This window comes from Oncorhynchus keta, chromosome 20 (assembly GCF_023373465.1).
Source record: "Oncorhynchus keta strain PuntledgeMale-10-30-2019 chromosome 20, Oket_V2, whole genome shotgun sequence".
Lineage (NCBI taxonomy): Eukaryota > Metazoa > Chordata > Actinopteri > Salmoniformes > Salmonidae > Oncorhynchus > Oncorhynchus keta.
This window is the reverse complement of record NC_068440.1, coordinates 3110195-3126476: the sequence shown is the minus strand read 5'-3', so window position 1 is coordinate 3126476 and position 16282 is coordinate 3110195. Positions and strand designations below refer to the sequence as shown.

At 42.4% G+C, this 16282-nt stretch overlaps 1 protein-coding gene across 2 annotated transcripts in view; it reads left to right on the top strand.

Moving 5' to 3' along the window:
• Nucleotides 1-7663, top strand: part of lrp12 (low density lipoprotein receptor-related protein 12) — a 45229-nt gene extending 37566 nt beyond the window's left edge. For both annotated transcript variants that reach the window (XM_035794994.2, XM_035794993.2), the window contains exons 6-10: nucleotides 2212-2442; nucleotides 2664-2885; nucleotides 3757-4226; nucleotides 4551-4683; nucleotides 5662-7663. In XM_035794994.2, the coding sequence (XP_035650887.1) occupies nucleotides 2212-2442; nucleotides 2664-2885; nucleotides 3757-4226; nucleotides 4551-4683; nucleotides 5662-6609 (2004 nt within the window). In that variant the 3' untranslated portion in view covers nucleotides 6610-7663. The remainder of the gene's footprint in view (nucleotides 1-2211; nucleotides 2443-2663; nucleotides 2886-3756; nucleotides 4227-4550; nucleotides 4684-5661) is intronic.
• The last annotated feature ends 8619 nt before the right edge of the window (nucleotides 7664-16282 follow it).

Genomic DNA, 16282 nt, shown 5'->3' with positions numbered 1-16282 from the left:
TAATTGAAATGCAATCCAGGTGACTACCTCTTGAAGGGAATGCCAAGAGTGTGCAAAGCTGTCATCGAGGGTAAGGGTGGCTACTTTGAAGAATCTCTAATCTAAAATATATTTTGATTTAGCACTTTTTTTGGTTACTCCATGATTCCATATGTGTTGTTTTATAGTTTTGATGTCTTCACTATTATTCTACAATGTAGAAAATAGTCAAAATAAAGAAAAACCCTGGAATGAGTAGGAGTGTCCAAACATTTGACTGGTACTGTAAGTATTCACACCCCTAACTCAATACATGTTAGAATAATCTTCGGCAGCGATTACAGCTGCGGCTCTTTCTGGTTAAGTCTCTAAGAGCTTTGTACACCTGGATTGTGTAATTTTTGCATATTATGATTTTTTCAAATTCTTCAAGCTCTGTCAAATTGGTTATTGCTAGACAGCCATTTTACAGTCTTTAATGATTTATTTATTGCCCTTTTACTTCCCAATTTTTGTGATATCTAATTGGCAGTCTTGTCTCATTGTTGCAACTCTCGTATGGAATCGGGAGAGGCGAAGGTCGAGAGCCGTGCATCCTCCGAAACACGACCCCGCCAAGCTGCACTGCTTCTTGACAAATTGCTCGCTTTTAACACCGGAAGCCAGCCGCACCAATGTGTTGGGGGAAACTGGTGACCGTGTCAGCCCGCCCAGCCCGCCACAGGAGTTGATAGAGCGCAATGAGACAAGGACAACCCAGCCAGCCAAACCATCCCCTAATCCGGATGATGCTGGACCAATTGTGCGCAGCCTCATGGGTCTCCCGGTCGCGGCCGGCTGCAACACAGCCTGGGATCGAACCAGGATCTGTAGTGACGCAGCTTGCACTTCGATGCAGTGCCTTAGACCGCTGAGCCATGCGGGAGGCCCTCAATGCTTTACACTTGACATAGATTTTCAAGACGATTTTAAATTTAATTTTGGTAAACTCCTGTATATTTGGCCTGCTGAAAGGTGAATTTGTCTCCCAGTGTCTGTTGGAAAGCAGACTGAACCAGGTTTTCCTATAGGATTTTGCCTGTGCTTAAATCTATTCCATTTATTTTTATCCCCCCAAAAACTCCCTAGTCCTTGCCGATGACAAGCATACCCATAACATGATGCAGCCACCACCATCCTTAAAAATATGAAGAGTTGTACTCAGTGACGTGTTGTACTGGATTTGCCCCAAACATAACACTTTGTATTCAGGACAAAAAGTTCCTTTCTTTCACACATTTTTTGCAATTTTATTTTAATGCCTTATTGCATGTCATGGAATATTTTTTATTTGGTACAGGCTTCCTTCTTTTCACTCAGCCATTTAGGTTAGTAATTGTGGAGTAACTAAATTTGACATTTTTAACATTTAGCAGACACTCTTCTCAAGATCGACTTACAGGAGTGAGTGCATACATTTTTCATACTGATCCCTTGTGGGAATCGAACCCATAACACTGGCATTGCAAGCGCCATGCTCTACGAACTGAGCCACATGGGCCATTGAGCTCTGTAACCATGGCCTCATGGTGAAATCTCTGAGTTTCTGAAGAGGTAGGAAACCTCAGTTAGGAAGGACGCCTGTATCTTTGTAGTGACTGGGTGTATTTAAAGGGTAATGAATATCATTTTGAGCATGGTAAAGTTCTTAAATGTCAGTATTTTTACTCATCTACCAATAGGTGATCTCCATGCAACTTATGTAATTTGTTAGGCACGTTTGTACTCCTGAACTTATTTAGGCGTGCTATAACAGAAGAGTTTAATACTAATTGACTCAAGCATTTTCAGCTTTTCATTTTAAATTTGTTCGTAGAAATTTTTTTCCCACATAATTCCACTTTTACATTATGGGGTATTGTGTTTGTTTAGACCAGTGACACAAAATCTAAATTTAGGCGATTTTAAATGAAGGCGGAAAAAGTCAAGGGGTGTGAATACTTTCTGTATGTATTATCCAATTTAATTGAATATAAAGTGATTATGGGGTGTCTAGTGTACAGCCAATCTTGCGCAAGCTGTCCATTATTTTGCCCACTTGATAAAAGCAAGGACCACAATTGAAAATACGTTTATAGACTTTGTTTTCAATCCTCTACAATTTGTGTTGTACTCCCATGGCCGAGACAACTATATGTATTTTACATTTGTCAAATAATATTAATATTATTAATTAATACAATTATCATTCAGTTTCCCTGCCTTTCCCGCTACACCCGCGTCTACACCTGCCTGCACGAGTCGCTCAAATGCGATGGCAGCATCGACTGCCAGGACCTTGGTGACGAGATCGACTGTGACGTGCCTACCTGCGGCGAGTGGCTGCGGAACTTCTACGGCACCTTCAGCTCACCCAACTACCCTGACTTCTACCCACCAGGCAGCAACTGCACCTGGCTTATCGACACAGGCGACCACCGCAAGGTTGGATGTAGCTAGGACTGTTAATGTTTTTTGTTTTAAATCCTCAATGATATTTTTGCGTGTGTGTGTTATTGTACGGTATTCACATGGCTGAGACAACTATGGGTTTGTCTGAAATGACACGCTATCCTTATATGGTAAACTATTTTTGACAAAGGCTCACCAGACGCAGACTATGTATTTAAAAATCATTAATTAATTCTTTAATGGACTGATTCCAGGTGATCCTGCGTTTCATGGACTTCAAGCTGGACGGGACGGGCTATGGGGACTACGTCAAGGTGTACGACGGCTTGGAAGAGAACCCTCGCCGTCTACTCCGCGTCCTCACAGCCTTCGATTCCCGTGCCCCCATGGCCGTGGTCTCGTCCTCGGGCCAGCTGCGCGTTCACTTCTACGCTGACAAGATCAATGCGGCAAGGGGCTTCAATGTCACCTACCAGGTAGGCACATGAGTTCAACCCAAGTTTCTCCAAATCGATTAGTTGCTATTGGTTTGGTTGCTAGGGCCGATTGATTCAATTAATAGTTTTCCGGGCAAAATATAGTAAGAGGTACCCACACCGTTGCATTACGAGCTTCTTATTTATTGCGCGGGAGAAAGGCTTTTAAAAAATGTAAAAAATCTAAACAAACAAATCTTGTTTATTTAAAGTGACATTTAGCCGCATCTCTGCCACTGTATATAGCATATTAACAACGTTACGTTTTTTCATAAGCATAAAAAATCTCCTCGCCACAAGCTAGAACAAGCTCATTTTCATTTCCCTGGTAGAATTAGGAAGATACGACTTCCTGTCTATTCCTCTGCTCATAGTGTACCACAAGATCCAGCATTCATACCGAATGCACGACGGGACCAGAGCAGGAAGCACTGGCCCACAACAGAGCTGTAGTATTTCTGATGCGTCAACGTGTGTATGTATCGGAATGAATCCGCTGAAAGACATCCAATGGCTCTATCGAAGAAGTACAACAATATCTACACGCACACAAATATATAGTGTGATTGGTATATCAGAGGCTTTGCGAAATGCCACAAAGCAGGACTTACTTTCGTTTTCTGATCTCGTCCGTATTGTTGTCAATGGTTGTATTGTGTATCGTTCGGCGCACGTTTATCATTAAACGCACAAAACCCAGACCCACTTTCTTTGAGGCCAAATATGTGTAAAACGCATCTCACTGACCTAGAAGTGCTTCTGATATTTCCCTTTAAACTCTCCCTTGAAAAGTCTCGATTTCATTATTTTGGAATCATTACGGATGCCCTCGAATCAACGAATTAATGAAATCTACCTCATCTCCTGCCAGGTGGACGGTTTCTGTCTGCCCTGGGAGATCCCGTGTGGGGGCAACTGGGGCTGCTACACGGAGCAGCAGCGCTGCGACGGTTACTGGCACTGCCCCAATGGCCGCGACGAGGTCAACTGCAGCACCTGCCAGGAGGATGAGTTCCCCTGCTCCAGGAACGGCGCCTGCTACCCGCGCTCGGACCGCTGCAACTACCAGAACCGCTGCCCCAACGGCTCGGACGAGAAGAACTGCTTCTTCTGCCAGCCTGGCAACTTCCACTGCAAGAACAACCGCTGTGTGTTCGAGAGCTGGGTGTGCGACGCGCAGGACGACTGCGGCGACGGGAGCGACGAGGAGAGTTGTCCGGTCATCGTGCCCACACGGGTTATCACAGCGGCGGTTATAGGAAGTCTCATCTGTGGCCTGCTGCTGGTCATCGCTCTGGGCTGCACCTGCAAACTCTACTCCCTCCGGATGTTTGAGCGCAGGTAATAAACTCAGACCCCATGCTATTACTCTTGTTATTGCACAGGTGTTAAACAGTTATACAGTGCCCACACAAAGTCATAAGACTTTGTTACTGTCTGTGTGGTTTGCTATGACAGCTTTAGTATGTTGTACACCTACACTACGATAGATGATTGGTAATCCAGACTAGTTTTTTAGGCTTTTGTAAATGCTTTCTTTCACTGATTTCTGTCTTTGATCTTCATCAAAGGACACTGAATGAACTTTTTTTTTTTGTACGTCTAACTGATCTGGTTGTGTTTGTTGCCTCCATTCCTTTGAATCCCTCTTAACTGTTTCCCCAGGTCATTTGAGACCCAGCTGTCCAGAGTTGAGGCTGAGCTCCTGAGGAGGGAGGCTCCTCCGTCGTATGGCCAGCTGATCGCCCAGGGCCTTATACCCCCGGTGGAGGACTTCCCTGTCTGCTCCGGCAACCAGGTAAGTCTACATCTAGATCACACTGCCCTCTCTTGTTCTCCTCAGAAGATGTGATCCTCTTGTCCGTACACGACTTAAGCTTACGTCTGTGTTAAGAGTGCACATTTCAAGTCCGGGCGTGAATGCCTATCTTTGTCATAGGATTGGAGACACCAAGAATCAACTGTGTAATGTCTAACAACCTGACTTCAGTATAAGGTGTATGCACCAATTTGTAAGTCGCTCTGGATAAGAGCGTCTGCTAAATGACTTAAATGTAAATGTAAATGTAACCAAAGTTGAAGCGGTTTAACTGTGATTCATTAAGTGGAAGTTGACTGGGATTGTTTAGTTAAACAGTAACTTCTGTATGGAGAACATTATGGCTGTTTACAGTATATGGCCGTTTATATACAGTAAGGTTTATTTGAGCATGTACACATTCACAGCTGAAAGCTGAATTACAGTGTACAGACAAAAAAGGGGGGGAAAAGGTATTATTCGGGTGAAATTAAATAATTGATTTAAAGCCGTTTGGAACTGGAGTGGAGGGAGGTAGCATTGTTTGTCTCTGAGTGGAGGGAAGATCTCGGTAGCAGCCAGGAGGGTCACAGTTAGTCAGCCAAACACGGACAGGTCCGGAGCCACGAATCAAGATGTCCTGCCTGCTTCTCTGTATGGCCACTCCTCCAACAAGTTTGTTCAGTACCAACTTTTCTCTCCTCATAAAGCCTTTGTCATGGAAATCCAAACAAACAGTTCCGTTTGCCGCCAGCTTACAACTATGTGGGATAAACTGTCGTCTTTCCTGGTTTCTGTTGAGAGACACATTTCCCAATGACCTTCAGATTCACATCTCAGGAGTTTGATGTTTATTGTCATCTATAATAGATTGGGTTACTTACTGTAAAGGACTGTGAAAACTGTTGATTTAAAAAGGGCTTTATTATTTGATTGATGATACTAACAGTCTTGCTGTTCTCCCTGTGTGTTGTCCAGGCGTCTGTGTTGGAGAACCTGAGGTTGGCTGTTCGCTCCCAGTTGGGTTTCACCTCTATCCACCTGCCCACCTCCGGTCGCCACAGCAACATCTGGCAACGCCTCTTCAACTTCACACGCTCACGGCGCTCCGGCTCACTGGCCCTGGTGTCTGCTGACGGCGAGGACAACAGCACCAGCAGCGGTAACGGTGGCTGCTCGGCCCACGAACCCGACAGGGCCGGACCCCACCGTGGGTTGCTGCCCCTCGACTCGGACGACACAGATACAGAGAGCGAGCGCCGGGATGTCCCTGGGGCTGTGGGTGGGCTTGTAGCCCCCCTCCCCGTAAAGACCCCTCCGGCAACTGCAGTGGAGGCCATCGTCTCGGTGTCGACAAACTCCACCACTCCCGCCCCTCTGCCCAGCCGTAGGGACAGCCACCGGGCTAGGGCCAGCCCGGCAGTGGTGGAGGCACACACCATGGAGACCCCAGGGGGAGAGGCAGCAGAGCCTCAGTGTACTGCGACCGGGAGGAGCCAGCTGAGCAGTGCCCTGAGCCGGGTCACCCGCAGCCTGCACTGGGTACGTTTCTCCCTGGGCCGCTCCGGAGGCTCCTCGGGTGGGGGAACCCAGAACCACAGCCCTCTGAGGCACCTAGAGCACGGAGCAGGGACCAGGGAGGACGAAGACGACGTGGAGCTGCTTATCCCTGTATCGGATGCTGCCTCGGACACTGACTCCACCAGCGAGACCTCCAGGCTCCTCAGCTTGGAGGTAGGTCTAGATCAGGCTGCCCCCCGCCTATCATCCCCAGCCTCTCTCAGGTCAGGCCGGGTGTCCCTGGGCCGGAACGGGCCCTGTGAACACTGTAGCATGGTTCACACCGCACAGATCCCAGACGCCTGTCTGGAGGCCACAGGCAAGACGGAGACCAATAGTGATGACGAGTTACTTCTGCTCTGCTAATAGCTCTAACCTAAATGACATTACAGTTTGACTCAACTGACTGTCAAAATGGACCATCCCTGTAAAACTTTTCCATTTATTTTCTCTGGAAGAGGGCGGGGGTAAATGTCATTTTTATGCCCTGTTTTTGAAACGTCTGTAGTTCGTACTGTATTGCAGTCTTCTTGGTGTATTCATCAGATGGTACAATCTCTGCCCAACCTCCCCCTCTTCCCCTCCAAGTTCCACCTTTCCCTCGGGAGTTCCAACTCAGCCTGGGAACTGGGGAGTAGAACTACTGAACCTTGACTTTGTCTAGCCGAGCAGAAGTTGAATTGCCTCCATAGCAACAAGACACGTGCACCTGTGAGTGTGAGTTAGGCTTAGCTCAAGGCAAGCAGAGTGGGACTGAGGTGTATAACAACGCAGGCACAGCACTTCTTCTCACACTCATTTGGGATGAAGCAGAATAAATCAGCTGTCTTTTTATGTTCAAGAATAATGGTACGAGAGAGACCAAGTATAGAGTACGGACAATTAACAAACTAGAGCCTGTGAAAAGCTAAACGAGATTTAAAAATAGCTGTCAGCTTTATTTGATGTCAGTTGTTTCTTCTTCTTCGGTACAGGGAATGTGAGGGTGAGGGCTCTGAGTATCTGTGGCTTACCGTGTGATGGTATTGTTTGTTTCATTTCAGTTCAATGGGAGGCTTTGTAACTCCTTTTCTATTGAAAGGTACTGATGTGTTCTCATGCGTGATCTTAGCAAGAGCAAGTTTATTTATGAAAAGTGAATTGCAGAGAACCTCTTTCTGAAGACGAACGTCGTATAACATCCACAGATGTTTGTTGTATTTATTGTTTTGTTACTGTTTTGGTAACTTCGGTGTTTTGGTACTGAGAATACTTGTGCCACTTGTGTATTTATTTCATTTTCAGTAGTTATTACTTGTGAAGATGCATGTCAAATTGTCTTGTGCTATTGTTTTGTTAAAGTGATACATTGAAAAACAAGTATATAAGCATAACTGTTTTCTGCATGTAGAAAATCAGAATAAAGCATTCATCCTGCTAACTTGTCTGTTTCTTTTTTGGGATATGAGGTGAATTTTGTAATACTCAAAGTCAATAGTAAATTCAGGACTAATGTTTGTACCTGTATTGCTGTCAATATTTGTTTTCTTTACTGAATCACCTGCTGGTCAACAATATCACTTGACAACTAGCCTGCAGCTAGACACAAATGCGTCAGGTAGCCTAGTGGTTAGAGCGTTGGGCCAGTAACCGAAAAGTTGCTAGATCGAATCCCCGATCTGATGAGGTACAAATCTCATTCTGCCCCTGAACAGGGCAGTTAACCCACTGTTCCTAGGTTGTCATTGTAAGAATTTGTTCTTAATTGGCCGGCCTAGTTAAATACAGGTTTAATAAAGAATGCGCATCCAAGTATACTGAACAAAAAGATTTAAACAAAATCAGTCAATTCAAATAAATTCATTCGGCCCTAATTTATGGATTTCACATTACTGGGAATACAGATATGCATCTGTTGGCCACAGACACCTTACAAAAAAAGGTAGGGGCGTGGATCAGAAAACCAGTCAGTATCTGGTGTGACCACCATTTGCCTTATGCAGTGCGACTCTACTTATCTACTTTGCATAAAGTTGGGTAGGGTGTCTCTGGCAAAAGCTCTGGTGGACATTCCTGCAGTCAGCATGCCAATTGCACGCTACTGTGCCTCAACTTGAGACATCTGTGGCAGTGTTGTGTGACAAAACTGCACATTTTAGAGTGTTCTTTTATGGTCCCCAGGACAAGGTGCACCTGCGTAATGATCATGCTATGCTGTTTAATCAGCTTCTTGATATGCCACACCTGTCAGGTGGATGGATTATCTTGGCAAAGGAGAAATGCTCACTAACAGGGATGTAAACTACTTTGTGCACAACATTTTAGAGAAATAAGCTTTTTGTGCGTTTGGAACATTTCTGGGACACTTTACATGTTGCGTTTATATTTTTGTTCAGTGTACAGTATATGTTAATGACAGCAGGCCTATAGTTAACTATTTTGGTTAGAGGCATTCGATTTTGAATTAGCATATGCCTACAATATGTTGGATTTGTGTGAGATCTGTTTTCACGGCAAGACATAATGAAAGGTTATGTAGGTATAGTTACACTTATGGTACATTTTCTGAGATCTCCAAGATCCATGATTCGTACAGGGTTTAAGTTCAATGTTCTAATTTAATTGTTAAATGCTACATAACACTAATGTAAGGAAAGAAATGTAGTGTTTTATATCACATGATCTGTGAAGACTTCAAAGCATTAACTCGTGAATTATGGACAATTCATGAACTAGGGTGCAAAACATGCATTATATTACATGTAGTCTATTCTGTGTATGTTCAAGTGTTTAACATTGCCTTGGCTGAGAGGGTAGGCTATCGGCAGTGGTGTAGGCCAAGTGGAGGGTAAAAGTTGAAGTTATTTCTTGGACAATCAGATGAAGATATCCTGACTGGTTGAGTTCATGCCACATTAACATCTACAGTTTATTATTAGGCCCTCAAGAAATATCATGCACAATACTGAGACCTTCCCAAATGTCATGGCGTCATTCACATTCTGGTACAACCCTTATATTGTACGACAACGGGCTTGGGCAGTTGCCATGGTAATACCTGGCATTGGAGTATTCTGTAAATTAGCATTTTGATGGTCATGATGCATGCAAACTGTGAGAAGATATCTCTCTAGTGGCAGGACTTTCCATTCCATGTCCACTTTCATAAGCAATATAAACAACAAAGTACATCACTGAAGAACACGTTTATTTGGGCCTGTTCAATGTGAATTGTTCAATAGCAGAACTAGTTTGATGTGTCTTTTATTGGAAACATGCTGTTGTGGTGATGTTAGGCCTATCTATCTTAAAGCCAATTCATGCTTGATCCGAAAATGTGGTCGGAGGCGCCGTATCGGATGGTGTTACGCAATTGCAGAGCCTATGTTGGCATGCAGAAGCTCCGTACGAGAGGTCCAGTATAAGCACAAACTCGCTTCCTTGACAACTTCCTTCACAACAGCGAAGTGCAAGAAGTACAGTTGAAGTCAGAAGTTTACATACACCTTAGCCAAATGTATTTAAACTCAGTTTTTCACAATTCCTGACATTTAATCCTAGTAAAAACTCAGTTTTAGGTCAGTTAGGATCACCACTTTATTTTAAGATTGTGAAATGTCAGAATAATAGTAGAGAGAATGATTTATTTCAGCTTTTATTTCTTTCATCACATTCCCAGTGGGTCAGAAGTTTACATACACTCAATTAGTATTTGGTAGCATTACCTTTAAATTGTTTAACTTGGGTCAAACATTTTGGGTAGCTTTCCACAAGCTTCCCACAACAAGTTGGGTGAATTTTGGCCCATTCCTCCTGACAGAGCTGGTTTAACCGAGTCAGGTTTGTAGGCCTTGCTCGCACACACTTTTTCAGTTCTGAACCCTCGACAACATCCACTGAAAAGGAAGAGCGTGAAATTAAAAAATATTTTTTGAAAATATTTAACTTTCATACATTTACAAGTGCAATACACCAAATTAAATCTTAACTTGTTAATCTACCCATCACAGTGTCCGATTTCAAAATGGCTTTACAGCAAAAGCACACCATATGATTATGTTAGGTCAGAGCCTAGTCACAAAAAACATAGAGCCATTTTCCAGGCAAAGAGAAGGAGTCACAAAATGCAGAAATAGAGATGAAATTAATCACTAACCTTTGATGATCTTCATCAGATGGCACTCATAGGACTTCGTCTTACACAATACATGTATGTTTTGTTCAATAAAATTCATATTTATATCCAAAATCTCATATTACATTGGTGTGTTTTGTTCAGTAATGTTGTGCCTTGAAAACATCTGGCGAATTTGCAGAGAGCAACATCAATTCACAGAAATACTCATCATAAACTTTGATAAAAGATACAAGTGTTATGCACAGAATTAAAGATATACTTCTCTTCAATGCAACTGCTGTGTCAGATTTCAAAAAAGCTTTACGGAAAAAGCACACCATGCAATAATCTGAGTACAGCACTCAGACACAAAACAAGCCATACAGATACCTGCCATGTTGTGGAGTCAGTAAAAGTCAGAAATAGCATTATAAATATTCACGTACCTTTGATGATCTTCATCAGAATGCACTCCCAGGAATCCCAGTTCCACAATAAATGTTTGTTTTGTTCGATAAAGTCTATCATGTATGTCCAAATACCTCCTTTTGTTAGCGCGTTTAGTTCACCAATCAAAATTCACAAGGCGTGGGTTCAGACGAAAAGTCCAAAAAGTTATATTACAGTTCGTAGAAACATGTCAAGCGATGTAAGGTATCAATCTTTAGGATGTTTTTATCATAAATCTTCAATAGTATTCCAACCGGACAATTCATTTGTCTTTAGAAAAATTAAAAGGAACGCAGCTCGCTCTCACGGCCCGCGCGCATGATTTAGCTCACGGCCTTCTGCCAGACCCCTTAGTCAAACAGCTCTTATTCGCTCCCCCTTCACAGTAGAAGCCTGAAACAAGGTTCTAAAGACTGATGACATCTAGGGGAAGCCTTAGTGTAAATGGGGTTATATTGCACTTCCTATCTTGGAAAGGCAATGAGCTGAAAAACTACAAACCTCAGATTTCCCACTTCCTGATTGGATGTGTCTCAGGTTTTTGCCTGCCATGTGAGTTCTGTTATACTCACAGACATCATTCAAACAGTTTTCGAAACTTCAGTGTTTTCTATCCAAATCTACTAATAATATGCATGTCCTAGCATCTGGGTCTGAGTAGCAGGCAGTTTACTCTGGGCACGCTTTTCTTCCGGACGTGAAAATACTGCCCCCCACCCCAAAGAAGATAACACATCTTCATTGCTATAAAATATAACTACTTTTCTCTGTTACTAAACATGTCAAATTTCACATTTGTGTACTCAACCTGCGTAACATGCAATTTTCAATAACCACACATTTATTTCCCCTTTACTTTTTTGATTCGCTCTCATCACTTGAGGCAATAAACATATTTTGAGTGTGTATTTATTTGTTTTTACTAAATGCAGTCTCTGTCCAACAATACTCTATTGTGGCTCTATTTGTTTTCAGATAGAAAAACATTCAGTCCAGGTTCCTGTAGTGATGTCTCGGAGTCATACATAATCTCCAGGTTTCAGTTTAAGTGTCTTGCACTTTAGTCGTGTCACTGTTTTTGTTTGTCTTTGTTTTTCCTTTGCGTGTTTGACTTTTGAGCACCTCTAGGTGTTAGCAAGTCCTGGGTAGGTTGGTTCTGATGTGATGTTCCATCAACATTTGTTGCGGTAGATTATCAGACATTTTAGGACATTCTCCTTTCCATTTGCCTTTTTCATCAGACCTTTGACAATTTTGACTGACCTCCCTGCTAAGCCATTGGACCTTGGATAGTTGGGGCAGGAGGTGTTGTATAGGAATCCCCAGTCGTTAGTGAACGATCGGAATTCCGAACTTGAGAACTGCGGGCCATTGTCTGAGTACAGTTCAGACGTAACCCCATGTCTTGCGAAGACTGATTTCAGGTAAGTGATTACAGCTCTGCTGGAGGTAGTTAACAGTGTTGCTACTTCAGGGTAGTTTGAGTTATGATCATTTCGACTTAGGCCTGAATCTCAGTGTTTTTCTGTATGTTGGCTCTCTCTTTCTTATCAAATGCTCTAGAAAGAGTGTTGTGGCGAACATGAACTTTCCCGGGGTGTAGATCATCTTCACAACACACTTTTGCAGTCTGATCAACATTCTCTGGATTCTTATTGGACAATCATTCAGTGGCTTAGACATGATCAACACCAATGGTTTGTAGTTGGTTTCTACTTTGAAGGCTTGCCGGTAGGCGTATTGGTGAAACCTTCCACACGTGTATGGGCTCGCCAGTAGTCCTTTCTCGATTTGTGCATACCTTGTTTCTCTGCCTGTCAAGGCTCTGGACACATAAGCGACAAGTTGTCATGTGTCGTTATGCTGTTGCAGAAGAACTTCTCCCAGGCCAAACTGATGCGTCTGCAGAAATCTTTGTGCTTTTCTCTGGATCATAGAACCTGAGCACTGGCTCTTTTGTGATTGTCTTCAGGTTTTGGAAGCAGTTTTCCTGCTCATGGGCCCATTCCCAATCGTTTTTCTGTTCCTGAAGACGTGAGTGGAGTGGATGGTGCTGACAGTTGAGATATGAACTTTGCAAGGTAGGTGCCCATGAAGCGTTTCACGTTGTCCTTATTCTTCGGGCGTTCTAGGTTGTTGATGGCTGATTTCCTCATGTCTCCCATGAAGAAAGTGTTTTCATACCAAACTCGCATTTATTCTTGTTTAGTTTCAGTTTGACTTTCTGTGTCAGGTCCAGCACATGCGAGAGTGAGACGTCGTGTTCTTTTTGTGCCCCCCTGACGATACATGGTTTCTACCCCTGGAATGTACTTGAAAATCTTGTGGATTGTCATGATGTTGCCGAGAGAATCACATATGCTAGACAAAGAAATCTATACCTGCCCTCAGTTGTGTTGAACGTGTATAGCCTTGAGCTTGAATCATCTAGCTTAATTTGCCAGAATGCTGATGAGGCATCAAGCTTTCTGAACTACTTTGCTCCAGCAAACTGCTACATTATCTCTTCTCTGGTTAGCAACTTGAAATGCTCTCGCTTGATAGTATTGTTGAGATCTCTCGGGTCTAGACATATCCTGAGCTTGCCGTTCTTTTCACCACAATAACCAGTGAGCTTACCCAATCTGTCAGTCCATCTTTTCCACGAGTCCGAGTTCCTCCTTGAACTTTTTCCTCAGTGCAAATTGTACTTTTCTGGTTGCACAACTGGAGTAATTTTGTCATCAGTACATATTTTGCATTCTTCAGGTAAACATCTGAGACCCTCAAACACGTCCTCATACTCAGCCAGTAGTGATTCTTGGTCATTTTCAGTCTGTAACTACATACCCTCTTCATTTGCACACAATACAATTTTTTTTAGCCATGAGCACAGTCAATGTCCAATGCATCCTCTTCAATAACATACAGAAAAATGGAAGCTTTCAATTTGTCATATCTAACCTGCTCCACTGGCTGCTAAGTAGATATTGAACCTCTACTTGAAATGTTTCCAATTGTTGGCTAAATTGCCTGTTAACTGCATAGGAGTAGAATAACTAAGCCTATCCATGACGGGAAACACTCGGGAACAGGTACAGTTTCAATTTCTCTTACTTCGGTATGTTGATCATCAACTTGCTCGTAAACAGATTCCAATGCAGCCTCGTTCTCACTGCTGTCACTCTTGCTGCTGCTCAGTGCCATCACTCTTGCTAGCTAGTATCTTCGACTACTCACGTCACTTGACTTGCCGTAGAATGTTACATTTTTGTAGCGGAAATTTGCGGAGATCATCCTTTTCTCTGTCTCTTCATAGCGACTATCAATCTGACACCATGTTATGTTTGTTCCTTGTTAAATGACAAACCGGACATAGGTTTAACTACTTTTTAATAAACAGATACTTCAGCTAGCAATATCCTTGTAGCCATTCAAGGCATACTTCAACTACCCACACCCTCGCATAGCATGCTGGGTAATGTAGTCATAATGTTATTAACACAGTGTACATTAAAAAAAATCCAAGTGAGCCTATAATTAAATCTTAAATATTAGTGCATTAAATCTCGTGAAACTACTTTATTTAATAGAGAGAATATCAAAATGTTTGTTGAATTATTTTCTTCAAAAATATACCTTTTTTTCGTCGATTATTGCCTCATTTCAGGGCTTTGTCTAGCTAAGATTCTTCAATCCTTGGTAAATGTACAACAATGCTCTTTTTTCTGATAAATGTATTTTGAATGTAAACCAATCAGGGTTTAGGCCTGGGCATAGCACGATGAAAGGAACCTTTTAGTTTATTAATTTGACCATTTAAAAAAACAAGCACACAACTTAAAGCCATACATGCACATTAATAAAATCATTGAGGATGACAAAGTCTAAAACTTATTTCCATTGTGGTCCTGTTGAGACAAGATCTAACACAGTATGGCAGTGATCACTTTAGTTATTAATGATGTTGTCAATGCTTTAGACACAAAATTAAATGTGTTGATATGTTTGGACCTGTCAAAAGCTTTTGACTGTTGACCATGCTATTTTGTTGAATAAGATGTCCTCAATTGGCCTGAGCTCTGATGCCTGTTCATGGTTTCATGATTATCTTTGTAACAATTTCTTGAAGTACATAAAGATGTTCACAGGGTGAGTTCTTTGGTGTCTAGAGAGTTGGGTAGATCAGCCTTTGGTTTCCTTGCGCCTTTGTTGTGGAATGATCTACAATGCCGTTTAAAATTCGAGGAATTGGTGCCTCTAGGGCAGGTATTCCCAAACTGGGGTGCGCGTCATGGCACAGCTGCTCTATTTGGATAGACAGTGAGAATTCCCTGCATAATTGTTTTATCAGAAATATGCTGTCCCAAAAACCATGGTAATAGAGGTGCTGATATGGCCATTATGCGTATAATGGGTATATAAAGGGTGTAGAATGTTTTAAATAGTATATTTCCGAGGTTCTCAAGGCTCCAATGTCAATATAAAACCGTTTTTATATATATACAGTGCCTTGCGAAAGTATTCGTCCCCCTTGAATTTTGCGACCTTTTGCCACATTTGAGGCTTCAAACATAAAGATAATAATTTTGCACGCCCAATTTTTCAGTTTTGATTTGTTAAAAAAGTTTGAAATATCCAATAAATGTCGTTCCACTTCATGATTGTGTCCCACTTGTTGTTGATTCTTCACAAAAAAATACATTTTTATATCTTTATGTTTGAAGCCTGAAATGTGGCAAAAGGTCGCAAAGTTCAAGGGGGCCGAATACTTTCGCAAGGCACTGTACATACATACATACATACATACATACATACATACATACATACATACACTTGTTTTCTGCCATGAAGCTCTATACACCCCTATAAAACCATCTATTTTATCAAGCCATGTCTGGTCATGGAATAACCAACATTTTATTTTCAGTTTCTGGTAGCTCAGACGTGTTATTCTGCAATTACTGCATCCAAAATACCAGTCGACTGCAGTTACAAAAATGCAATCTTTTCTTGTACGGGAGGTCTCAACGTTACAGAACGGTCACTCAATGGCACAATCAAACTATAACAACACTTCAGAATTGACCAGAAACATACCGATTTTAAGTGTAACTTTTATTGCCAGCTAATGAATGTATGTATGGCTTATACATATTGTAGCCACAGGATGTTGGTGGCACCTTAATGCAATACTCCTTAGCCGGCCCACAAGAATGGAATGGTCTACCACAGGTATTCTCCCAGGGGTACGTGCAATGTCGGGGGTACGCCAAATAAAAATGTGATTCACATTGACATATATACTGTATATACGTCAAATACAGGTAGCCTAGGCAAATAATTAACATCCAATCACATGAACTGTTACTCTCTCGCAGGAATTCCAATATCGTTCCTTATGTAGCCAAATTCAGCTTCTGCTCATGTTGGTATCTATACTAATGGGGCAAAAACCATGACAGGGAGACATAGTGGAGTGGTAATGCGTGTGTAAGCAGTAGCTCCCGATGC